Raw genomic sequence first — 26971 nt, forward strand, 5'->3', positions numbered from 1 at the left:
CTAGATTTCTATAATCTTTTGGCATAACCTACTCTTATGCCAGTGCTTACTACTATGTTTCATTTAGTGTAGTTTTATAGGTCTTGAAATTGCTACTGTTGGTCCTCAAATTTTTTTGTTTTTTCACAGTTGTTTCGACTATTCCAGGTCCTTTGTGTTTCTGTAGGAGTTTTAGAATCAGCTCGTCAATTTCTAGAGGGGAAAAAAAAAGCCTCCTTTCATTTTGATTGCAATTGCATTGAATCTACAGTCAGTTTGGGAAGAAATGGTGTCTTAGTTGCATAAAATGTTCTGACCCATGAATACAAGAATACTACAGAAGGCAAAGTTCTCAGTTTACGTAGGTCTTCTTTAACTTCTCTAAGTCATTTTATAGTTTTTAGTATACAGATGTTTATGCTTCTTTGTTACATATATCCCAAAGAATGTCATATTTTAGTTATTATAAATTGTATTGTTGCTAGTCTATGGAAATCCAACCGAATCTGTGTATTGATCTTGAATCTTGCAACCTCCCTAATCACACTCACTAGTTCTACTAGCGGAGAAGGCAATGGCACCCCACTCCAGTACTCTTGCCTGGGAAATCCCACGGACGGAGGGGCCTGGTAGGCTACAGTCCATGGGGTAGCTAAGAGTCGGACACAACTGAGAGACTTCACTTTCACTTTTCACTTTCATGCATTGGAGAAGGAAATGGCAACCCACTCCAATGTTCTTGCCTAGAGAATCCCAGGGACAGAGGAGCCTGGTGGGCTTCCATCTATGGGGTCGCACAGAGTCGGACACGACTGATGCGACTTAGCAGCAGCAGCAGCAGTTCTGCTAGCTTCTTTGTAGACTCTATTCCATTTTCTACAAAGATGTAGTTATGCAGTCTGTGAATAGAGACAGCTTGAATTCTTACTGTCTAGTCCAGGTGCCTTTTATTTCACCGCTTTTGTTTTTTGTCCTGTCCAAATGTCTAGAATCTGTTAAAAAGAAGTGGTGAGAGCAGACATCTTTGCCTTGTTTGACTGACCTTGGTGGGAAAGCACCTAGTCCCTACCAGTAAGTATGATTTAGTTGCAGGTTTTTCATAGGTGCTCTTTATCAGGCTGAGTTAGTTCCTTTCTATTTGAAGTACGCTAAGAATTTTTATCAGAAATGAGCATTGGATTTAGCTAATGCTTTTTCTGTATCTATTTAGATGATCCCATGGTTTTGCTTCGTTTGCTAATGTAATCACTTACTTGAAATGATTTTGAATGTTAAATCAACACTGCCCTCTATGATAAACCCTACTTGTCTATGATGTATTATCTTTTTATATATTGTTGGATTACATAAACCATGCCTTTTTATCCAGTCACCTGTCAACAGACACAAGATGAGGAATTTAGTCAGCGTAACACAATTTTAAAATTCAAACTAGTATCTTGGAGGTCATCCCTTCCACAGCCTCATTTTATATTTGGGGAACTAAAACCACAGACGAGATAATGGTCATACACCAGGGCCAGAATGGAAATGCAAATTTCTGTTTTGCTTTCTACTTCCATTTAGCACTCTGTCCATTACTTAAAGAAGCAAGGAACTTTGGAAATTAAAATATTAACAACACTAGTCTGTCAACAATTCTCTGCTATGAGTGCATGATTAGCATTTTATGTGAATACAAAAAAGCAGATTTTTAATCTGACTGTTATAGAAATATATGTAAATTATTTATATATAAAAATTTACTTTCATATATCTAAACAATAAAATTTTAAAGCATATGGAAACCAACTCTTTCAGAAATGACTAGAGCTTTCTCTTAATTTAGGTTAAATTCTCAATTTCTAAAATATGGAAGAATAACATAGAATATCAATTTCTCTTCTAAACAAACTACAGAATCTAGGAAATGTAAAGATTGAAGCATCAATTAATAAGTATCAGTTGTGAACTGAAAAAATAAATAATACAACCACTACTACTTCATCCTGCTTCCTAACTTAGATGCCTCAAAGCATGTGAACAAAATTAGCAGCTAATTTTTTCAATGAGTAGTCTTTCAAGGAACTAAAAACATAAACTGGAAGAAAAACTGTATACTCTGTATACCTACTGAAGACTCATAACCTATTTTAACATACTAAAAGCACTCAGAGGATCTGAAATAAAGAAGGAAAGAAATCTCTACTTAATACACTGTTTACTGAGCTTATAAAAAGGGATTCTGATATTAATAATATCTATTAATATCACAAAGATCAAAGGTTTCCAGATAACATTCTGGGTTATTGCCATGAAACTTCATTCTCATTTTGGGAGAAACGGTAAAAGCCCTCATGTCTTTTTTGCGGCCATAAAACTCAAAGGGAAAGCTTGGACTTGAGAGGTCTGATGATTCATTCATGAAAACCAATTCATACGTATGAATTCCCTTAGCTTTGCAGCAATTGAGGGACAGGCACTACAAAGCAGAACACCAAACACCACCACTGTGTATACTACTATTCGCTTAAATGAATTTCTGGGACTCATTCACAAAAGAAATAACTAGGCTTACAGAATTACAGTATGAGAGGTTAACAGAAAAATTTGATTTACTCTTTCTCTTTTGGGCAGATCACCATTTTACTGTTCCAACTGCGAAACTAGAACTGCATTTCTATCTACATAAGCAAATATAGTACCTGTAAAGTTTCTCTGCATACATAGGCTATTTGCAGTTCTGATAATGGTCCAGTAACTAGAAATTTAAAAAGAGATCACATCATTATACATTTGAACACAACAGACTAAGAACACTTTAACAATGACAAGCAATTATAAAACTTCTCTTTCTCTCTCTCTCTGTGTATGTGTGTGTGTGTGTGTGTGTGTATATATATATATATATATATGTATCACTGGGTGACTTATCATGAGCATCTATTATTCTTAGAATCAGGGAACAAAAAAAAAGTAAAGTAGAAAATTTTTCAATGCAATTTAAAAATGGAAGATTTGCTTCATAACGACTTTGGTCAGTGAAACTATTAAGCCCCCGTTATGAGCAAAGCACAGTACCAGATATCACAAGATGTTCTATACAAAGCAATGGACATGACCTCAATCCTGAACAACTGAAGATAAATAAATAAATAAAGCCCCCAAATGAGAAAAACATATATAATTACAGTTATATACACATGTTAAGGGCTTCCCTGGTGGCTCAGACAGTAAAGAATGTGCCTGCAATGCAGGAGACCTGGGTTCAATCCCTGGGGTGGGAAGATCCCCTGGAGAAGGGAATGGCAACCCACTCTAGTATTCTTGCCTAGAGAATTCCATGGATACAGGAGCCTGGCGGGTTACAGTTCATAGGGTTGCAAAGAGTTGGACACGACTGAACAACTAACAATTTCACACTTTCATTCATGTTATAGGACCATAAAGAGAAATTGATTGTTGAAAAGGCATAATATACTTTTTTTTTTTTTTAAAGGCAGGATGTTATTCCCTTAGCATTATTCTTTACTATATCCATCAAAACAAGGACCTTGATCCAATACCTTACCTAAGAATCCAAAAAGTAATCAGGTCACTTGTGACAACCAGATCTTTCCCTAATGAAACGTAAAATCCTTCTGCAAGTACCTAACTAGGTGCTTTGGAAATAACGCCTTCCAATACCATGAGAAAATATTTGAAGTTGGGGGTGGCATTTGCTGACAGTGAGGTCAAAAGCAGATACTTTTATGCAATCTTTACTTAAAATATTTTACAACATATTTTAATCACTGGTTCTCTATACCTACTTTTAGGAACATAAAATTTTGATTCTTGTAACTTGATGAAAAGGGAAACAATTTCATTAAAAGTTATTATAGGTATAGTTGTTCTTGATTACTATGCTATCTAACATATTATTTACAGGGATGAATACTTTTAAGAATCAACTTAATTCAAAAAATAGCAGGTTTAATAATGGAAAGCAGGAATTTCACAAAGAAATAAAATTAATGTCTCAAAACCATTATTTCAGCTTAAAAGGGGAAGTAAAAAAAAAGTCTGCTGCATAGTTTTATTAATCCATAATCCTGAGTTCTCATTCTGTGAAAATGTGGATAAAAATTATAAATATTAGATAAAAAGTGTTCCTGTAAAAGATCATAATTCTTCACAAAATCACAGAAAAGAATTTTAAACTGAGTGACACAGAGCCGTTTCCTACCAATAATTTTCTAAAAATCAACAACAGGGGTAAAATAAAAGAGAACAGTCATTATAGTATAATAATGTAAAGGAAAATTCAATTCAATTCAGAAAGTTGACTAAATTAACATAATGAAATGGCAACCCACTCCAGTATTCTTGTCTGGGAAATCCCATGGGCAGAAGAGCCTGAGGGCTACAGTCCACAGGGTCACAAGAGAGCCAGACAGGACTTGCAATTAAGCAACAAATAAAATATTCCAAATTCTTAAAATTATACATTTTAATACAAAATATTATAGCAAAAATTAAGTTGTTTTCCCAGTCAACACATTATCATTAATAGATAGACAATTTGCTTTATGTGAGTTACCTTTTGCATTTCAATTTTAATTTACGAGGAACTTTAGGCAGTTTTGTTTGTAGATAAAATACTTCCCTATATACTACTTAAGATTTCCTAGAGACTATATCTGAAAAGCAAAATCTAGATTCTTCAAGTACTCTTGGATTTCTTCATCAGGCTCCAGCAATTTAACTGAATACCAACAAAATATAAAATTGAGATTTCTTTTATGCAACCCTCCAGAGCACGACAGAATGTAAAACAGTAAATCTACATGTTAGTATCTCTTGTTAACTAGAGACATAAAATAACAATCATTAAAGTTAAAGTTTTAAAACGTAGAGAGAAATTAACAGTACCATGGTAAATATCTTGAAGTGATCCTCCACCACAATATTCCATACAAATCCACAGTTTCTCCCGACTAACATGAAAGAGAAAGAAAATTATATTAGCTAGTAATTCTCGACCACTGACATACTTTGAAGATTGACACTCTTCAGCATAGCAAGGTTTAGGATAGATTACAACAGGAAATTGTCCTGACAGTTTTTCTTCAGGATACAGAAAAGCATATTAATTTTAGCTCTGTTCCCACCTTAAATAGTTTAGAATGTGATCTGTATTACAAGCTAAAACACTTGTAACCGTTCATAGTATTTCATTAAGGTTGCCAGATAGGGTAAAAATGCACAAATGAAGCTGTAACAGAGGAGCCAATAAGAAGATCTGAGAAATTTTAGAACTTTAGACAAGCAATTTTTAAAATTTAAATACAAAACAGTATTTACATGAAAGGGAGGGGATGTGGGGCAAAGAAGTATGAAATACAAAGAGAGAGATTAGATGCTTTGTGTTTTTCACCTGAGATAGCTCCCAAAGTAGGCAACAATGTTGCAGTGTTTACATTCTTTAACCATAAATATCTCTTGCTGAATCAAAGAAAAATCATCTCCTGAAAAACAAAATGATAATAACTTGGTCAACATGTTACATTTTGCGTCACTATGTATAGGAAGAAGGAAGGAAACCTTCACAACAAGTATCAGAAATGAGGAATTAGACATTCTTAATACTTCAATGAGAACATACACTTGCAGTTTCTTTCTACAGTCAGAAGCTATAAAAATGCATGAAGTCCTAAAACTCATAATTTCACTTCAATGTTTACTTTCTTGATATATGCACAGATAATATTCTCTACAGTACTATTTATTGATGAAAGAATTGTCAAACAATTTATGGTACAGTCACAGATATTACAACAGTTATAACATGTTTTGCTATGAAAACATGCTCATGACACATTAAGTGAAAAGGGGATATTACGTAAGTACATATGCAGAAAAAAATTCTCAAGAAATATACATAATGTAGTAAAATTTTAAGTAATTTGGTTCTCTTCTTTTTTAATTTATATTTTCCAATTTGTCTACCAAAAATCTATTTGGGTTAACTAGAAAAAGCTATATTAAAATATTTATCATATATGGGGATTTTATGGTCATTATGGGCTCCTTAGAATGACACTGTCACTATCAAACTTCATTTTGAATAGAAATAGTGTTTTATTTCAGTAAAAGGAGTTTAGGAGTTGATACATCAGTGCATTTCTATTATGTAAATGCAATATAATGTACAAGATCTCCAGATCTGGATTAACACGCCTGGATTTAAGTCTGGACTCAGCCATTCACTGGCAATGTAACCTTGGGCAATCTAACTCTTCTGAGTCACACCTGAATCCATTGCCTGCTATTTAAATTCATTTCTTATCTACCATTTTGGCTTCCTTATCTATCACTTCCTTAAACATTCCCTACATTTTAGTAACACCAGTTGCTGGTCATTTTTGTAACAGATTCTTATGTCCCCAAGTTTCTGTTACTCCAAGTCTCTCAGGTGGGAAAGTTGTCAGGAAGAGCTTGGAGTGCAATATCTGACACACAATAAATGCAACAGCAATATTATATGTTGGAGACAAGAAAGATACAAACAAATGTGTTCCTCATTAGGATATCACCATAAGATATTTTTATTAGATAGTGTTTTGAAATGCTCTTTTGCAAAACATCAGGTTTAAACCTGAGCCTTCTGCATTGTAGGTGTATTCGTCTACCACTGTGCCACCACTAAAGCCCTAGCTCTAACTTAGTCATCTGAGAATAACATACAAGGACCAAGACGGAAAAACTTACAAATTAGGTCTTAGAGAAATGAATAAAATTCTCACACACAAATCAAAGATATTTTCCCCTTTATACAGCAAGTTTCAATGGAAAGCCAAAACAAAATAATATCTTTGCCATGTCATAAAATAGTTAAAAAAAATCAAACATTATTGATGTGGTTTATACACACATTTAACTATGACACACCAAATTTATTCATAATCATGAAAGCACTCTTTTCAACAGTCCCTTCATGTAAACATTAAGTGATATTTCAGTTAACAATTATAAAGAACTAGATAAATAAAAAGGGACACAGTCTTGAAACAATCAAAATCTGAGCAAAAATCTTCACAGAAAATTTACCTTTTACTTGTAAAAGTGAGAAAACACGTACTACATGAATGGTTGAAGTGAAGTGAAGTGAAGTGAAATCTCTCAGTTGTGTCCGACTCTGTGACCCCATAGCCTGTAGCCAACCAGGCTTCTCCGTCCATGGGATTTTCCAGGCAAGAATACTGGAGTGGGTTGCCATTTCCTTCTCCAGAATGAATGGTTCAGTTCAGTTCAGTTGCTCAGTTGTGTCCGACTCTTTGCGACCCCATGAATCGCAGCACGCCAGGCCTCCCTGTCCATCACCAACTCCCGGAGTTCACTCAGACTCACGTCCATCAAGTCAGTGATGCCATCCAGCCATCTCATCCTCTGTCGTCCCCTTCTCCTCCTGCCTCCAATCCCTCCCAGCATCAAAGTCTTTTCCAATGAGTCAACTCTTCACATGAGGTGGCCAAAGTACTGGAGTTTTCAGCTTTAGCATCATTCCTTCCAAAGAAATCCCAGGGTTGATCTCCTTCAAAATGGACAGGTTGGATCTCCTTGCAGTCCAAGGGACTCTCAAGAGTCTTCTCCAACACCACAGTTCAAAAGCATCAATTCTTTGGCACTCAGCCTTCTTCACAGTCCAACTCTCACATCCATACATGACTACTAGAAAAACCATAGCCTTGACTAGACGGACCTTAGTTGGCAAAGTAATGTCTCTGCTTTTGAATATACTATCTAGGTTGGTCATAACTTTTCTTCCAAGGAGTAAGCATCTTGTAATTTCATGGCTTCAATCACCATCTGCAGTGATTTTGGAGCCCAGAAAAATAAATTGTGACACTGTTTCCACTGTTTCACCATCTATTTCCCATGAAGTGAGGGGACCAGATGCCATGATCTTCGTTTTCTGAATGTTGATCTTTAAGCCAACTTTTTCACTCTCCTCTTTCACTTTCATAAGAGGCTTTTTAGTTCCTCTTCGCTTTCTGCTATAAGGGTGGTGTCATCTGCATATCTGAGTTTATTGATATTTCTCCCAACAATCTTGATTCCAGCTTGTGCTTCTTGCAGCCTAGCATTTCTCATGATGTACTCTGCATATAAGTTAAATAAGCAGGGTGACAGGATAGAGCCTTGACGTACTCCTTTTCCTATTTGGAACCAGTCTGTTGTTCCATGTCCAGTTCTAACTGTTGCTTCCTGGCCTGCATACAGATTTCTCAAGAGGCGCACAATTGCATTCATCTCACATGTTAGTAAAGTAATGCCCAAAATTCTCCAAGCCAGGATTCAGCAATATGTGAACCGTGAACTTCCTGACGTTCAAGCTGGTTTTAGAAAAGGCAGACGAACCAGAGATCAAATTGCTAACATCCACTGGATCATGGAAAAAGCAAGAGAGTTCCAGAAAAACATCTATTTCTGCTTTATTGACTATGCCAAAGCCGTATCACAATAAACTGTGGAAAATTCTGAGAGAGATGGGAATACCAGACTACCTGACCTGCTTCTTGAGAATGAATGGTTACATATACCCTAAACATAATAGTCTGCAAACAGAACCTGATCAGTGAAGATAATCCAAAATAGACAATAATCTCATGTTCCCCATTATCAACAGAGGCAGCAAGAGGGAGCAATTCTTGAAGATTATAGTAAAAACCTGCCCATGTGGAGGCTTTGCTTGTCCACTTATGGATACAAAGAATTGTCTCTCCTTCCTCCCCCGTCTGAGCCCTCCTATTAGTAGTTATCACCCATTTGCCTGAAACTTTTCCATTATATACTAAATTTTATTATTTATACAGGCTAATTTCAACAAGTAGGGTAGATTCCAGTTCATCCTTCATTTTATCAAGAAGCCCTGAATTACAAAGGAAAGAAAAATAATCACCCTTTGTTACCATATGCTTTGGATATCTACCTACTCACTTCCATGTGTTTCTTTTTAAATTATTTGTTTTTAATTGGAGGATAATTGCTTTACAATATTGTTTTGGTTTCCGCCATATATCAACATGAATCAGCCATAGGTATATGTATGTCCCCTTCCTCTTCAACTTCCTTCCCACCTTCTTCCCCATCCCACCTCTCTCTGTGTTTCTGATGGGTTTTGGCTGTGAAATCTGGCTTCTGGGATCTTAGTTTCCTCATCAGGGATAGAATCAGTGCGCTGTGCAATGAAGGCACGGAGTTCTAACACTGGACCACCAGGGAATTCCCTATCCATTAACTTTTCCTTTTTTTTAATTGAAGTATAGTTGACACCTACCCACTTTTAAGTGATCACCAAAGTCACATCCATTGAAAATCAAGATCATCAATAAAGCAAGAGAATTTCAGAAAAACATCTACTTCTGCTTTATTGATTAAGCCAAAGCCTTTGACTGTGTGGATCACAATAAACTGTGCAAAAATCTGAAAGAGATGGGAATACCAGACCACCTGACCTGCCTCCTGAGAAATCTGTATGCACGTCAGGAAGCAACAGTTAGAACTGGACACGGAACAACACAGACCGGTTCCAAACTGGGAAAGGAGTATGTCAAGGCTGTATATTGTCACCCTGATCATTTAACTTCTATGCAGAGTACATCAGGCGAAATGCTGGGCTGGATGAAGCATAAGCTGGAATCAAGAATGCCGGGAGAAATATCAATAAAGTCAGATATGCAGATGACACCGCCCTTATGCCTGAAAGCGAAGAACTAAAGAGCCTATTGATGAAAGTGAAAGAGGAAAGTTGAAAAAGTTGGCTTAAAACTCAACATTCAGAAAACTAAGATCATGGCATCCGGTCCCATCACTTCATGGCAAATAGATGGGGAAACAATGGAAACAGTGAGAGACTTTATTTTTCTGGGCTCCAAAATCACTGCAGATGGTGACTGCAGCCATGAAACTAAAAGACGCTTACTCCTTAGAAGAAAAGCTATGACCAACCTAGACAGCATATTAAAAAGCAGTGACATTATTTTGCCAACAAAGGTCCATCTGGTCAAAGCTATGGCTTTTCCAGTAGTCATGTATGGAAGTGAGAGTTGGAATCATAAAGAAAGCTGAGCGCCAAAGAATTGATGCTTTTGAACTGTGGTGTTGGAGAAGACTCTTGAGAGTCCCTTGGACTGCAAGGAGATCCAACCAGTACATCCTAAAGGAAATCAGTCCTGAATATTCATTGGAAGGACTGATGCTGAAGCTGAAACTCCAAAACTTTGGTGACCTGATGCGAAGTACTGACTCACTGGAAAAGACCCTGATGCTGGGAAAGATTGAAGGCGGGAGGAGAAAGGGACAACAGAGTATGAGAGGGTTGGATGGCATCACCAATGCAATGGACATGAATTTGAGTAGGCTCCAGGAGTTGGTGATGGACAGGGAATCCTGGCATGCTGCAGTCCAGGGTGTTGCAAAGAGTTGGACACGACTGAGTGACTGAACTGAACAAGTATCCTCTTTCCAATTTTATCCTGTGTTCAGAAACTGGAATGTAAGTGAAACAGAGTACTCTAGCATTCCATGTGATTTTTACCTATTAAATGGCAGAAAATGTCTACTTAGCCTTTATTAGTTTTCTGCATGTATTATTTGAAACTAATAAAAATTTTGGTGTGACCTCAAAATTAACATCTTCCACCAATTCAGATTTGAACTTTTTAAATAGTGAAGATAGGGTACCAATATTTAAATTTACATATTATTTTTAACAACAAAAAATGTTAAGATTTTTAAAATAGAAGTAAATACTGAAAAGCAGGAACATATCACTTAATTGGAATAGTTGACATTTGTCCTATTTGGCCAAACCTCCCTCCTACTTTGGGATTTCTTTCAAGAACATTAACAAGGCAAACTAATGGTTGTTTACATCTTTATAAAATTTCTGACTTTTAAAAAATTTACTGTATTTTTTCCATTTATATTTCCAGGAAATAAGATGAAATATCATAAAGCAAAACTAAAAAAAATTTTAAACATCTATTTAAAGATATTTAAAGATTCCAATTCCAGTGTGCTCTCCAGTGCCAAGAGAATGCACTGATCATAGAAAACACCATCTTCCAACAACACAAGAGAAGACTCTACACATGGACATTACCAGATGGTCAACACCGAAATCAGATTGATTATACTCTTTGCCGCCAAAGATGGAGAAGCTCTATACAGTCAGCAAAAACAAGACCAGGAGCTGACTGTGGCTCAGATCATGAACTCCTTATTGCCAAATTCAGACTTAAATTGAAGAAAGAGGGGAAAACCACTAGACCATTCAGATATGACCTAGATAAAATCCCTATGATTATACAGTAGAAGTGAGAAATAGATTTAAGGGACTAGATCTGATAGATAGAGTGCATGATGAACTATGGACGGAGGTTCCTGACACATTGTATAGGAGACAGGGATCAACAACATCCCCATGGAAAAGAAATGCAAAAAAGCGAAATGGTTGTCTGGGGAGGCCTTACAAATAGCTGTGAAAAGAAGAGAAGCGAAAAGCAAAGGAGAAAAGGAAAGATATAAGCATCTGAATGCAGAGTTCCAAAGAACAGCAAGAAGAGATAAGAAAGCCTTCCTCAGCGATCAATGCAAAGATATAGATGAAAACAACAGAATGGGAAAGACTAGAGATCTCTTCAAGAAAATTAGAGATACCAAGGGAACATTTCACGCAAAGATGGGCACAATAAAGGACAGAAATGGTATGGACCTAACAGAAGCAGAAGATATTAAGAAAAGGTGGCAGGAATACACAGAACTATACAGAAAAGATCTTCATGACCCAGATAATCATGATGGTGTGATCACTCACCTAGAGCCAGACATCCTGGAATGTGAAGTCAAGTGGGCCTTAGAAAGCATCACTACGAACAAAGCTAGTGGAGGTGGTGGAATTCCAGTTGAGGTATTTCAAATCCTGAAAGATGATGCTGTGAAAGTGCTACACTCAATACGTCACCAAATTTCGAAAACTCAGCAGTGGCCACAGGACTGGAAAGGTCAGTTTTCATTCCAGTCCCAAAGAAAGGCAATGCCAAAGAATGCTCAAACTAACACACAGTTGCACTCATCTCACATGCTAGTAAAGTCATGCTCAAAATTCTCCAAGTCAGGCTTCAGCAGTACGTGAACCGTGAACTTCCAGATGTTCAAACTGGTTTTAGAAAAGGCAGAGGAACCAGAGATCAAATTGCCAACATCCACTGAATCATGGAAAAAGAGAGTTCCAGAAAAACATCTATTTCTGCTTTATTGACTATGCCACGGCCTTTGACTGTTTGGATCACAATAAACTGTGGAAAATTCTGAAAGAGATAGGAATACCAGACCACCTGACCTGCCTCTTGAGAAACTTGTATGCAGGCCAGGAAGCAACAGTTAGAACTGGACATGGAACAACAGACCGGTTCCAAATAGGAAAAGGAGTACGTCAAGGCTGTATATTGTCACCCTGCTTATATAACTTATATGCAGAGTATATCATGAGAAATGCTAGGCTGCAAGAAGCACAAGCTGGAATCAAGATTGTTGGGAGAAATATCAATAAACTCAGATATGCAGATGACACCACCCTTATAGCAGAAAGCCAAGAGGAACTAAAAAGCCTCTTATGAAAGTGAAAGAGGAGAGTGAAAAAGTTGGCTTAAAGATCAACATTCAGAAAACGAAGATCATGGCATCTGGTCTCATCACTTCATGGGAAATAAATGGGGAAACAGTGTCAGACTTTATTTTTGGGGGGCTCCAAAATCACTGCAGATGGTGCCTGCAGCCATGAAATTAAAAGACGCTTACTTCTTGGAAGGAAAGATATGGCCAACCTAGATAGCATATTTAAAAGCAGGGACATTACTTTGCCAACAAAGGTCAGCCTAGTCAAAGCTATGGTTTTTCTAGTAGTCATGTATGGATGTGATAGTTGGACTGTGAAGAAAGCTGAGCGCCGAAGAATTGATGCTTTTGAACTGTGGTGTTGGAGAAGACTCTTTTGAGAGTCCCTTGGGCTGCAAGGAGATCCAATCAGTCCATTCTAAAGGAGATCAGTCCTGGGTGTTCATTGGAAGGACTGACGTTGAAGCTGAAATTCCAATACTTTGGCCACCTGATGGGAAGAACTGACTCACTGGAAAAGACCCTGATGCTGGGAAAGATTGAGGGGACGACAGAGGATGAGATGGTTGGTTGGCATCACCAACTCGATGGACATGAGTTTGAGTAAACTCCAGGAGTTGGTGATGGACAGGGAGGCCTGGCATGTGGCAAACATGGGGTCACAAAGAGTTGGACACGACTGAGCGACTGAACTGAAAGATTTCAACATGTCTGAAAACTGTCTAATCTAGTAAAATACATCTAATTCACCATTTTATTTACAAATACTGGATTATTTCATAAATATTTCCAATTTAGCATTTTAAAAAACAAGTAAACAAAGTATACTGCATTAACACCCTGGGTAATGATTTCATGAAATTCCATGCCTGTATGCAAGGCTCACAGTTTTAAACAAATGATAATTTGGAAAATTTTAAAGTACCATCATGTAGTTCCACCATAATAAGAGGATAATGTGAGCAGAGAAAACTCGAGAAGGCAAATGAGGATTCTGATGATCACCTTTCTCAAACTTGGTCTGTTCTGGCTGTTCGCTGGCACTAACTACAGACTTGTTGAGCAAAATGAGTATCTGTAAAATGAGTTAGAGGGTAGGCTGAAATTAAGACACAAACAGAAAAATAGGGTGACATGCACAATCGTAATATCTGTCTGCTTTTCTAGAGCAGTCCTGATGCCTCACCAAACAGATGATGAAACTCAAAATGGTATCATTGGTAATGTTTATTTTCAATACTTCGAAGTCACCATTTGTAAAATGGTGCTTCTATTTAAAAAGTATAGGCTATAAAATGAGAGAGAAATGCTTAAATCACTCTTAAAAATAATCATTTGCTTACATATGTATACAAAGGGCAACAAAAATATAGGGGAAAATGCTCATTCATCTTATCAATTATTTCTGTGGCCAATTAAAAAATTGTTCTGTGTGCTAACCTATTTTTGCTCTTAACCCTAAGATTCACTTTAGGATTAGTATTAGAAGAGTCTCAAAAGTCATTTATTTTAGTGAAATTTTAAATATAATATTATAGAATTAAATTATCAGGAACAAGTCAGTAAATCTGTAATAAAATTAAAGACTTTAAAATGATTATAAATTTCAACAATCTATTTTTAACTGGGGTGAAAAGTGCAATTGAGTTACAGCTGAGATTTCATTTACTTAAAAAAAAAAACAAACTGTTTATCTTTTACCAGATGCAGGCTTTTTTCTAAGTCATATTGGCAAATAATTATCTTTCACGTCTAAATAAAATTCTAAACCAGTTTATCTTTAAATAAATACAAGGAAGCACTTTTGCATTATACTGGCTTTGGTGCAATTTTTTTTTTAAGTTGCGAAGTACAGTCAAAAATTCATTTTTGAAATACAGCTGTCTCCAGAAATTATTTGAGGCATCAGAAACAAATGCTGGGAAAATTCAACACTATATCATCGTATCTTTCACATAAAACTCCCCTAACTCTGTTTGCAAAATGTGAAAAACACATCTAAGGGCTTTTCTGAAAATGCTAAAAAAAAAAAAAAGGTATAAAAATCTATGATTAACATAGAAATTATTTAAAGGCAAAAACAAAAGAAAACAAAACCACAAATAAAACATGTAATAATGAAATAACCCAAATGAATAAAATCACTGTCACAAAAAGAAGACCAATTTCTCAGATTCTAAAACACAGATTATGAAAATAAATAAAACTATTCACTAAAAGAAAAGTATGTATATATTTAACTGTAAGAAAAACATTTCTCAGGTGACTAATTTTATAGTTATTTACTATTAATAAATTTAATAAATTTACTGAAATCATAATTACTATTAATAATGAATTGAAATCTAAATAATAAGACCTGAACATCACAGATTAGAGAAGATAAGTAGTAGTAGTGCCACAGACAATTAAGCAGCAAGTTCAGCAAGAAGCAGCAAGTTACCTACAAGAGGAGAAATAAGCAGGCAAGCCTTATAGCTTTATTCTAATAATATTCAAAGCAGAAAATGTCTATATATTTTCTGAGGGCAGGAGAAGAATGTATGATGTAATAATTCTATACCTAGTTGGCTGGTCATTCTCATTTAATAGACAACAGAAAGTCATTTATAATATTCCCCTGTACAAAGATATTTATTGAATGTCCTCTATGTGCCGACACTATTTCTGGGGCTGAAATAAAACAGTAAAGACAGATCACTAGTCTCATGCCTCTTAACATTCCAGGAGAGACAGACATTAAACAAACAAATACAAAGAAATAAGAAAAATGTTACGCAGGCACATGTCCTAGCCAGAGAACTAAAATAACAAGGATCTGAGTGACTACTTTAACTTATGTAGTCAGAACTGGGTTTTTACGAGGCTACAATATTTAAGTTGAAATCTGAATGACCAGGAAGGCTTCTGGAAAAAGACCATGAAAACTAGTACTTCACGCAGAACAGAAGAGTCAGTTTAATCTTGGACTGATTACATAGAAAAGAAAAAAACAAGAGGGGAATAGGGAAGGGAAAAAGATATATGATGAGCTCAGAGAAGCAGACAGGGCCAATCACATAGGGTTTTTTATAAGCAAGGTTGAAAGTTTGATTATTATTTATTCTAAGTGCAATTTCGAAGCTCCAAGAAGGTTTTAAGGAAGAGAGCATTATGATATGATTTGTATTTTAAAAGGACCATTCTGGTGGCTCTGTGGAAACTAGATGGCGATAGATGGAAGGTCTGGGAGAGGAAATAGAGAGACCAGAGGGGAAAGATGGCAATAAGAAGTAGATGGATTCCGTATATGTTTTGAAAGTTGAGTTGAAGGAACTTGCTGACAGACTGACGTTGAAGTACAAAAGAAAGAGAAATCAAGGACAATGCCTATATTTTTGGCTTGGCTAGTGGCTTAGCAAAATGGGGAAGACTGAGGGAAGAGCAAGCTTGAGAAGAACAATTAATTTGTGAATCAAAATTATGTTATTCTTGATAGTCACAGGAAAATCAATGTGATGATATGATTCAACTTGGCAACAACTGATACAAATAAAAAAAGCAACAAGGACATGGAATGAAAGGATGGTGAGAACTGAATCTATTTAATTATAAAACTAAGCCTAAATAATTGGCATCTCATAATTTTAAAAGATATGCAGGCTAATATACATGCATGCCCTAGTATAATAAAAAAATTCTAAGACTAAAATCCTCAAATAAATTAACAAGCATCTGAAAACTGGAATATGAAGAGGCAGAAGGAATATGAAGTTCAACATCTTTAAACCTATGAAGCTAATGACTATTTCATTTCTTAAGCTGATAAATTAAAAACTCAAATTTAAGTATATTATTTAAAGTCTTAGAAGCCATCCTTTGATAAAACTACAAACTGTGTACCTTTCAAATTATCAGCAATAAAAGTAAAAGAAACCTCTAGCTATATTTTGCTTAAAACCTTCAAAAAACATTAAATACAAAACCCACTGTAACAGAAGATCAATCATCTCAATAAATTTTAAAATGACTGACCTAGAAAGAGAAAGATTCAGATTGGGCTATAAAATAAAATTTAAAGATAATTACAAGACAAAACTTAAAAACCAATGATCCAAAAAGAAAGTAAAATGATAGGCCTAAATATAACAGTATTATCTGGTTGTTATATGATACATAAATACAAACAAGAAAAAAGGATTGGCATTACAATGTTTGACACAGTTAAAATCAAAGCAAAAAGAGCATCAAAAAGCACTAAAATTGACAATTCTATTGAAAAATATTAATTATGTAAGACTGTCACAGACTAAATAAATCCAATATAATGACTCACATAAATATCAACAGTAATCAAAATAGAAAGTATAAGAGAAGAAAAAACTGCTATTCATGATAGCAAGAATTACCACAAATATGAAGGCCTATGTGGCAAGAACTACAATATTTTCCTGAAGAGCTAAATAAGAAAAGTCCTTACCATTGTCAAATGTTAAGTCTTCTAAATTATTCTCACAAGCTTTTTTACACTTTGATAAACATGATCTTGAACCTTTCCTGGGGAAAAAAAATTATGAAAACAGAAGGGAAATAACTGAAAAACAAAAGCAATGAAGATTATAAAATACAGTGAAAAGTCAGAGAAATCAAAAACAGGATAATCCTGAACTACAAATAGGAGTGGTGGGTTTGGAATCACTGAAATAGATAATAAATTCATGCTTACATGGAAATTCAGTTCATGACGAGCGAGGCATTTCAAACGTGCAAATAAAAGACAGAGTTTGTAGTAAACAGCTTTGGAAAACTGTCTAGCCATTATATTCTTTGCAGCAGAAGATGGAGAAGCTCTATACAATCAGCAAAAACAAGACCGGGAGCTGACTATGGTACAGATCATGAAATCTTTACTGCAAAATTCAGAAAAGTAAGGAAAACCACTAGACCATTCAGGTATGACCTAAATCAAACCCCTTATGGTTATATAGTGAAAGTGGCAAATAGATTCAAGGGATTAGATCTGATAGAATACTGAAGAACTATGGGCAGAGGTTTATAACACTGTACAGGAGGCAGTGATCAAGATCATCCCCAAGAAAAACAAATGCAAAAAGGCAAAAGGGTTGTCTGAGGAAGCCTTACAAACAGCTGAGAAAAGAAGAGAAGTTAAAGGGACAGGAGAAAAGGAAAGATATACCCATCTGAATGCAGAGTTCCAAAGAATAGCAAGGAGAGATAGAAAGCCTTCCTCAGCCATCAATGCAAAGGAAGAGAGGAAAACAACAGAATAGGAAAAGACTAGAGATCTTGTCAAGAAAATTAGAGATACCAAGGGACCATTTCATGCAAAGATGGGCTCGATAAAGGACAGAAATGATAGGGACCTAACAGAAGCAGAAGATACTAAGAACAGGTGGCAAGAATACACAGAAGAACTATACAGAAAAGATCTTCATGAGCCAGATAACCATGATGGTGTGATCGCTCACCTAAAGCCAGGCATTCTGGAATGTGAAGTCAAGTGGGCCTTAGGAAGCACCACTACAAACTAAGCTAATGGAGGTGATAGAATTCCAGTTGAGCTATTTCAAATCCTAAAAGATGATGCTGTGAAAGTGTTGCACTCAATATGCCAGCAAATTTGGAAAACTCAACAGTGGCCACAGGACTGGAAAAAGTCAGTTTTCATTCCAATCCCAAAGAAAGGCAATACCAAAGAATGTTCAAACTACTGCACTGCTGCTGCTGCTGCTGCTAAGTCGCTTCAGTCGTGTCCTACTCTGTGCGACCCCAGAGACGGCAGCCCACTAGGCTCCCCCATCCCTGGGATTCTCCAGGCAAGAACACTGGAATGGGTTGCCATTTCCTTCTCCACAATTCTACTCATCTCATATGCTAATGCTCAAAATTCTCCAAACCAGTACGTGAACCATGAACTTCCAGATGTTCAAGCTGGATTTAGAAAAGGCAGAGGACCCAGAGATCAATTGCCAACATCCACCGGATCATTGAAAAAGCAAGAGAATTCCAGAAAAAGACATCTACTTCTGCTTTATTGACTACGCCAAAACCTTTGACTGTGTGGATCACAATAAACTGTGCAAAAATCTGAAAGAGATGGGAATACCAGACCACCTGACCTGCCTCCTGAGAAATCTGTATGCACGTCAGGAAGCAACAGTTAGAACTGGACATGGAACAACACAGACTGGTTCCAAATTGGGAAAGGAGTACGTCAAGGCTGTATATTGTCACTCTGATCATTTAACTTCTATGCAGAGTATATCATGCGAAATGCCAGGCTAGATGAAGCATAAGCTGGAATCAAGATTGCCGGGAGAAATATCAATAACGTCAGATATGCAGATGACACCACCCTTATGCCTGAAAGTGAAGAAGAACTAAACAGCCTGTTGATGAAAGTGAAAGAAGAGAGTTGAAAACGTTGGCTTAAAACTCAACATTCAGAAAACTAAGATCATGGCATCCGGTCCCATCACTTCATGGCAAATAGATGGGGAAACAATGGAAACAGTGAGAGACTTTATTTTTCTGGGCTCCAAAATCACTGCAGATGGTGACTGCAGCCATGAAGCTAAAAGACGCTTACTCCTTAGAAGAAAAGCTATGACCAACCTAGACAGCATACTAAAAAGCAGTGACATTATTTTGTCAACAAAGGTCCATCTAGTCAAAGCTATAGCTTTTCCAGTAGTCATGTATGGAAGTGAGAGTTGGAACTATAAAGAAAGCTGAGCGTCGAAGAACTGATGCTTTTGAACTGTGGTGTTGGAGATTACTCTTGAGAGTCCCCTGGACTACAAGGAGATCCAACCAGTGCATCCTAAAGGAAATCAGTCCTGAATATTCTTTGGAAGGACTGATGTTGAAGCTGAAACTCCAAAACTTTGGTGACCTGATGCAAAGTACTGACTCACTGGAAAAGACCCTGATCCTGAGAAAGACTGAAGGTGGGAGGAAAAGGGGATGACAGAGGATGAGATGGTTGGATGGCATCACCGACTTGATGGACATGAGTTTGAGTTAGTGATGGACAGGGAGGCCTGGAGTGCTGCAGTCCATGGGGTCGCAGAGAGTTGGACATGAATGAGTGACTAAGTGTACTTAAAGCTCTTCTTCACACCTTAGGACAAAACTCTCCCTGATGGAGCAAACATTTAAATGTTGGAGGGTGTAGGAGAAAGGAAAAAACCAGAAGAAACTGTGAAATAGCTTTAGAGCCGACTAGTAGAAAAAGCCTATATATGAGAAAGAGAGGAATAAAGGAGAACTGCCAAATTTATCTAAAAGGAAAAAATACTTCCACACAGAAAAGTATCATAAACAGAGTACAAAGATAGTAGACAAACTGAAGAAAACTTTTAAAACATTTGAAAAGTCAGTATTTTTAAAGCATAAACAGCATCCTCTTAGACATGCTTCTGCTCTGTTCCATAGGTTTTGGATCATCCTGTTTTCATTTTTGTCTGTAGGTAATTTTTAATTTCCTCTTTGGTTTCTTCCATAGTCCACTGGCTGTTTAGTAGCATATTGTTTAGTTCCATGTGTCCCTGTTTTTGCAGTTGGTTTTTTTTTCCCCCTTACAGTTGATTTCTAGTCTCATAGTGTTGGAAAAGATGCTTGATATTATTTTAATTTTCTGAAATTTACCAAGGCATGTTTTGCAGCCATGCACAAGCTCTATCCTGGGGGATGTTCCATGTGCACTACAATGTATATTCTGTAGCTTTCAGATGAAATGCTCTCTATATGTCAGTTAGGACCATTTGGTCTAATGTGTCATTGAAGGCCTGTGATTTCTTACTGATTTTCTATCTGGATGATCTTTGCATTGATGAAAGTTGGCGGGGGCGGGGGGGAGGTTAAAGTCTCCTACTATTACTGTGTCACTGTTGAGTTTTCCTTTTATGTCTGCTAATATTTAACTTATATATTTAAGTGCTTCCATGGTGGGTGCATGGATATTTACAATTATTATATCTTCTTATATTTATACCTTGATCATTATGTAGTATCCTTCCTCATCTCCTGGAACAGTCTTTAAAGTCTATTTTGTATGACATAAATATTGCTCCTCTGGCTTTCTTTTGGATTTGGATGGAATAACTTTTTCCATCTCGCATTTTCAGTCTTTATGTATCTTTACATCTAAAGTGAGTCTCTGATAGGCAGCATATATATGGGTCTTGTTTTATACCCATTCAGCCAGTCAATGTCTTTTGGTTGGAGAATTTAGTCTGTTTACATTTAAGGTAATTATTGATATATATGTTCTTAATGCCATTTTGTTAACTGTTTTAGATTTAATTTTGTAGGTCATTCCAGCCTCCCCTTCTTCTTCTTTTTTCTTTTCTCTTGTGCTGTAAAGACTATTTCAGTGTTGTGTTTCAATTCCTTTTTCTTTTTGTGAGTGTATATCTATTAGAGATTTTTGGTTTGAGGTTACCATGAGGCTTTTGTATAGCAATCTATGCATATACATGGTTGTTTTAAGTTGCTCATCTCTTAGTTTCAAATGCAATTTAAAAACCCTGCACTTGACTCTCCTCCCCTCATGATTACTGTCTTTGATATCACATTTTACGTCTGTTTCATGAATCCCTTAACTGCTTATTGTGGATATGGATGATTTTACTACTTTTGTCTTTTAACTTTCCTACTAGTTTTGTGTATGGATGATTTCCTACCTTTACTATACATTTGCCTTTACTGGTGAGCTTTCCCAACAATTTTTTGTTCCTAGTTGTGTCCTTTTTTTTTTTTTTAAACCTAGATAAGTTCCTTTACCATTCGTTGTAAGGCTGGTTTGGTGGTGCTGAACTCTTAGCTTCTGCTTGCTTGTAAGTCTTCCTAGGTGGCACAGTGGTAAACAATCTGCCTGTCAATGCAGGAGACTAAGGAGATGTGGGTTTGATCCTGGGTCAGGAAGATCCCCTGGAATAGGAAATGGCAACCCACTCCAGTATTCTTGCCTGGAATATTCCATGGACAGAGGAGCCTGGCGGGCTACAGTCCATGGGTCACAAAGAGTTGGACATGACTGAACACACAAGCAGAGCTTTGACTTCTCCATCAAATGTGAATGAAAGACTTGCTAAATATAGTATTCTTGGTTGTATGTTTTTCTTATTCATTACCTTAAATAGATCATGTTACTACCTTCTGGCCTGCATAGTTTCTGCTGAAAAATTAGCTGATAGCCTTATGGGAGTTCCCTTGTATGTTATTTGTTGCTTTTCCCTTACTGTTTTTAATATTCTCTTCTCTGAAAGTTAAAGTTGCTCAGTCTTGTCCAACTCTTTGCAACCCCACAGACCATACAGTCCATGGAATTTTCCCGGCCAGAATACCAGAGTGGGTAGCTGTTCCCTACTCCAGGGGATCTTTCCAACCTAGGGATCGAACCCAGGTCTCCCACACTGCAGGCTTACTAACTAGTCATCAGGGAAGCCCAAGAATACTGGAGTGGGTAGCTTAACCCTTCTCCAGGGCATCTTCTTGACCCAGGAATCGAACCAAGGTCTCCTGCATTACAGGCGAATTCTATACCAGCTGAGTTACCAGGGAAGCCCATTCTCTTCTCTATTTACCTTTAATTTCTGCCATTTTAATTACAATGTGTCTTGGCATGTTCCTCTCTGGGTAAATTCTGTATGGAACTCTCTGTGCTTCCTGGACTTAGGTGACTATTTCCTTCCCCAGGTTAGGAAGCTTTTAACTTTAATGTCTCCAATAATTTGGGATTCCTACAGTGCAAATATTACTGCACTTGATGCTGTCCTATAGGTTTCCTGTGTGTGTGCTAAGCCCCCTTTAGTGTGTCCAAGTCTTTGTGACCCTATGGACTGTAACCCACCAAGCTGGTCCTCATTTCCTTTCATTCTTTTCTCTTTCAGCAGTAGTAATTTCCAATACTCTGTCTTCCAGCTCACTGATCCATTCCTCTGTATCATTTACCTTACCGTTTATTCTTTCTACTTTTCTACTCTTTATTACTTCCAGCAAATTTTTCATTCAGTTATTATATTCTTCATCTCTGGCTGTTCTTTATACTTTCTGTTTGTTAAATACTTTTAACCTTCATTATATGCATGTATTCTTTTCCCTAAACATAAAAGCTTTTGAATAGCAAAGGAAACCAATGACAAAATGAAAAGACAACCTACTAAGTAAGAGAAAATATATGCAAATGCTATGACCAATAAGGGATAATACCCAACATATATAAACAGCTCATGCAACTCAACATCAACAAAGCAAACAACCCGATTAAAAGATGGGCAGAAGAACTGAACAAACATTCTTCTAAAGAGGATACGCAGATGGACAATAAGCACATGAAAAGATGCTCAATATCAATAATCATCAGGGAGATACAAATCAAAACCATTTGAGTTATCACTGCACACCTCTTAGAACAGCTATCATCAAAAAGAATGCAAATAACAAATCCTGGCTAGGATGTGGAGAAAAGGAACCCCATATACTGTTGGTGGAAATGTAAACTGGTGCAGCCACTATGGAAAACAGGTTTCTCAAAACACTAAAACACTAATTTGAAGAGATATATGTACCTCAATGTTCATAGTAGTCAAGATATGGAAGCAACCTAAGTGTTCACCAACAGATGAATGGATAAAGAAGATATAGGGTATGTGTATAAACACATACACACAAGAATACTATTCAGTTATGAAATACTGAAATAAACAAACTCCATCTTGCTTTTTGCAGCAACACTGATGGACTGGAGGGCATTAGGCTAAGTGAAATAAGTCAGACAGAGGAAGCCCAATACTGTACATCACATATATATATGGAATCTAAAATATAAAACAAACTACTGAATATAACAAAAAAGAAGCAGACACACAGATACAGAGGACAAACTAGTGGTGACCAACGGGGGGTGGCAATATAGGGGTGGTTGAGTGGGAGGTATAAACTACTGGGTATAAAAGTGAAGTGAAGTCACTCAGTTGTGTCTGACTCTTTGTGACCCCATGGACTACAGCCCACCAGGCTCCTCTGTCCATGGAATTTTCCAGGCAAGGAATACTGGAGTGGGTTGCCATGTCCTTTTCCAGGGGATCGTCTCAGCTCAAGAGATTGAACCCAGGTCTCCTGCATTGCAGGCAGGCACTTTACCACTGAGCCACCAGGGAAGCCCACTGGGTATAAGTTAGGCTACAAAGGTGTATTGTACAGCATGGGGAATATAGCCAATATTTTGCAATAATTGTAAATGTGATGTAATCTTTAAAAATTGCATTAAAAATAAAAAACTGTAAATAAAAAAGACAACCTGATAAAACTGAACAAAGCGTAAATAAGTAATTAAAAAGAATATTAAAATGGCCAAACATTGAAATCACATCAAATCAAGAATTTACTGGACTTCTTTCTATGTTATTCTTTTTCGGGGTAAGAATTTAAACATTAGTCAGTCTCTGTATATGAGTGAACTTGAACACAAAGGCAGCAACTTTAAAGCCAAGAAGTGAGAAATTCCAATCTTTCACAGCCTTAATTTATGAACCCAGCAACTAATCCGTATGTGTTAAATAACTACATCACATAATGGTACGCTTTCTTTTTTAAGGTTTGTCGAGAAGTCAGAATTGTAGGATTTTTAAAATACACTCATTAATTCATGATCTGAATTATAATCAAAAGTAGGATATACCCTTCAGTCAAACAAGTGAAACTGCGTTATGACGAGCCCAGTCTACTTGTTGAAGGCAGAGAAAGGATAAATATCTTCGTTTCCTCTGCAAATTCAGCCCATTCATTATCTGGACTGTAACTGTTTCTTGAATGCAACTTGAATATTTATTTGCTCAAATAACCCAAGAAGAGGCAAATGCATGCATAATTCTGTTGTATTCTCTTCTATGTGTGCTAATGACATTTTGGAGATCATTTTACACTTATTAGGTGGAACTTAGTAAGAGGACTCTAAAAGAGTATTATTATAGACTATTATTATCCAGGAAAAAAAGGATACTGTGCCCTATCTGAAACCTTGTTTTTAAAGTGATGTCACATACTACCTCAGTAATCTCTCCATAATGAACCATACACACAATGATCAAAATGCTGTATTTGAAATGTAAAACCATTTTAATTGTGCAAATTAAGAAACTGGTTGGTATAATTATGGTCACACCATTATTCTACAATGTTTAACTTTATGAAGCAGCAAGTGAATGCACACCTGGTCAAAAAGCATTACTCCTCATTACAATGACCTTTTTTTGTCGAAATAGAAAAACCCATTCCAAAATTTATATGGAATCTCAGGGGACCTTGAAGAGCCAAAATAATATTTAAAGAAGTACAAAACTAATGACTCACACGTCCTGATTTCAAAACTTACTACAAAGCTACTAAAATCAAAACAGTATAATACAGGCACTCTACAGACACACAGACGAACTGAACAGAATAGACAGTCCAGAAACAAACTTTCGCATATACAGTCAAATGACTTTTGACAAGGGTGCTAATAAGACCATTCAATGAGGAAGGACAGCATTTTCAACAAATGATACTAGGGAAAAGTGGATATCCATAGGCAAAAGAATGAAGCTGGACCCTTACCTAACACTGTATACAGAAATAAACTCAAAATGGATCAAAGACTTAAGACTATAATGACCTAAGAAGACTGTTTCTTTCATCAAAGAAAACACAGGGCAAAAGCTTCATGTATTGGATTTGTCAACGATTTCTTGAGTATGACACCAAAGGCTAAGACAACTAAAGAAAAAATAGACAAACGACTTCATGAAAATTTATACTGTTTTGTGCATCTACAGACATCATCAACAGAGTAAAAGGGCAACCCACAGAATGAGAGAAAATATTTACGAACCATTTTTAGGATAAAGGATTAACTAGAATGTACAGAGAACTTCTAAAAGTCAACAACAACAGAAAACAACTTGATTAAAAAATGGGCAAAGGATTTGAGTAGGTATTTCTCTAAAGCATATATACAAATGGTCAATATGCACATGAAAAGACACTCAACATGAATAATCCTTAGGGAAATGCAAAAAAACAAAAAAACCTACAATGAAATACCCCTCACATCCATTAGGGTGGCTGCTATAAAAATGAAGAAAAATTACAAGCATTAGAAAGCAGGTGGAGAAACTGGAATACTTGTGTATTATGGATAGGAATATAAATTGTACAGCCACTATGGAAAACAGTATGATGGTCCTTCAAAAAGAATAAAAATATAATTACCATATGATCTAGCAATACCACTTCTGGGTACATACTGAAAACACTGAAAGCAGCACCTTGAAGAAATATTCATATGCTCACATTCATAGCATCATTACTTACGACAGCTGAAAGGTAGAAGCAACCCAAGTGTCCCATCAAAAGGTGAATGAATAAGTAAAATGTGGTATATACACACAATACAACATTCAGACTTGAGAAGGATGAAAACTCCGACATGAGACATGGATGAACTTTGAGGACTGTTTCACTCGGTTAAGGTCTTCCCTGGTGGCTCCGTCGGTAAACAGTCTGCCTGCAATGTAGGAGACCTGGGTTCACCTGGTTAAGTGAACTAAGCCAGGCACAAAAGTACAAATACTGTTATTCCACTTACAGGGAATGCCCAGAATAATCAAACTCACAGAGACAAAAAAAGTATAATGTTGGCTTCCAAGGGCTGCCAAAAAGATGGGAATGGGAAGTTATTTTTTAATGAGTGTAGAATTTCAGTTTTAGCAGATGAAAAGCATTCTGGAATGAATAATTGTCTTGGTAACACAACATTATGAATGTATTTTATACACTTTAAAATGGTTTGAATGGCAAATTTTATGTTACGTGTGTACCTTCAGTTCAGTTCAGTCGCTCAGTCGTGTCCTACTCTTTGCGACCCCATGAATGGCAGCACACCAGGCCTCCCTGTCCATCACCAACTCCCGGAGTTCACTCAAACTCATGTCCATCGAGCCGGTGATGCCATCCAGCCATCTCATCCTCTGTCGTCCCCTTCTCCTCCTGCCCCCAATCCCTCCCAGCATCAGAGTTTTTTCCAATGAGTCAATTCTTCGCATGAGGTGGCCAAAGTACTGGAGTTTCAGCTTTAGCAACATTCCCTCCAAAGAACACCCAGGGCTGATCTCCTTTAGAATGGACTACCACAGTATATTAAAACAAAAAAAGAAACTGGAGAAAAAAAGAAAGTTAGTAATGCTCTCATTAGAAATGTTTAGGAGATTCCATGGTGGTCCAGGGGTTAAGAAACCGCCTTGCAATGCAAGGGACACAGGTCTGATCTGTGGTCTGGGAAGATGCCACATGTCTTGGAGCAACA

General features: G+C 36.7%; 1 protein-coding gene across 1 annotated transcript in view; it reads right to left on the reverse strand.

The window, feature by feature from the left end:
- The window catches only part of MAP4K5 (mitogen-activated protein kinase kinase kinase kinase 5), a 114735-nt gene that overhangs the window by 61147 nt on the left and 26617 nt on the right, over positions 1 to 26971 (reverse strand). Inside the window, exons 4-6 of the mRNA XM_069597886.1 lie at positions 5378 to 5468; positions 4873 to 4937; positions 2664 to 2719 (exon numbers count right to left, since the gene is read on the reverse strand). Of these exons, the coding sequence (XP_069453987.1) occupies positions 2664 to 2719; positions 4873 to 4937; positions 5378 to 5468 (212 nt within the window). The remainder of the gene's footprint in view (positions 1 to 2663; positions 2720 to 4872; positions 4938 to 5377; positions 5469 to 26971) is intronic.

Source organism: Ovis canadensis, chromosome 7 (assembly GCF_042477335.2).
Source record: "Ovis canadensis isolate MfBH-ARS-UI-01 breed Bighorn chromosome 7, ARS-UI_OviCan_v2, whole genome shotgun sequence".
Taxonomy (NCBI): Eukaryota; Metazoa; Chordata; class Mammalia; order Artiodactyla; family Bovidae; genus Ovis; species Ovis canadensis.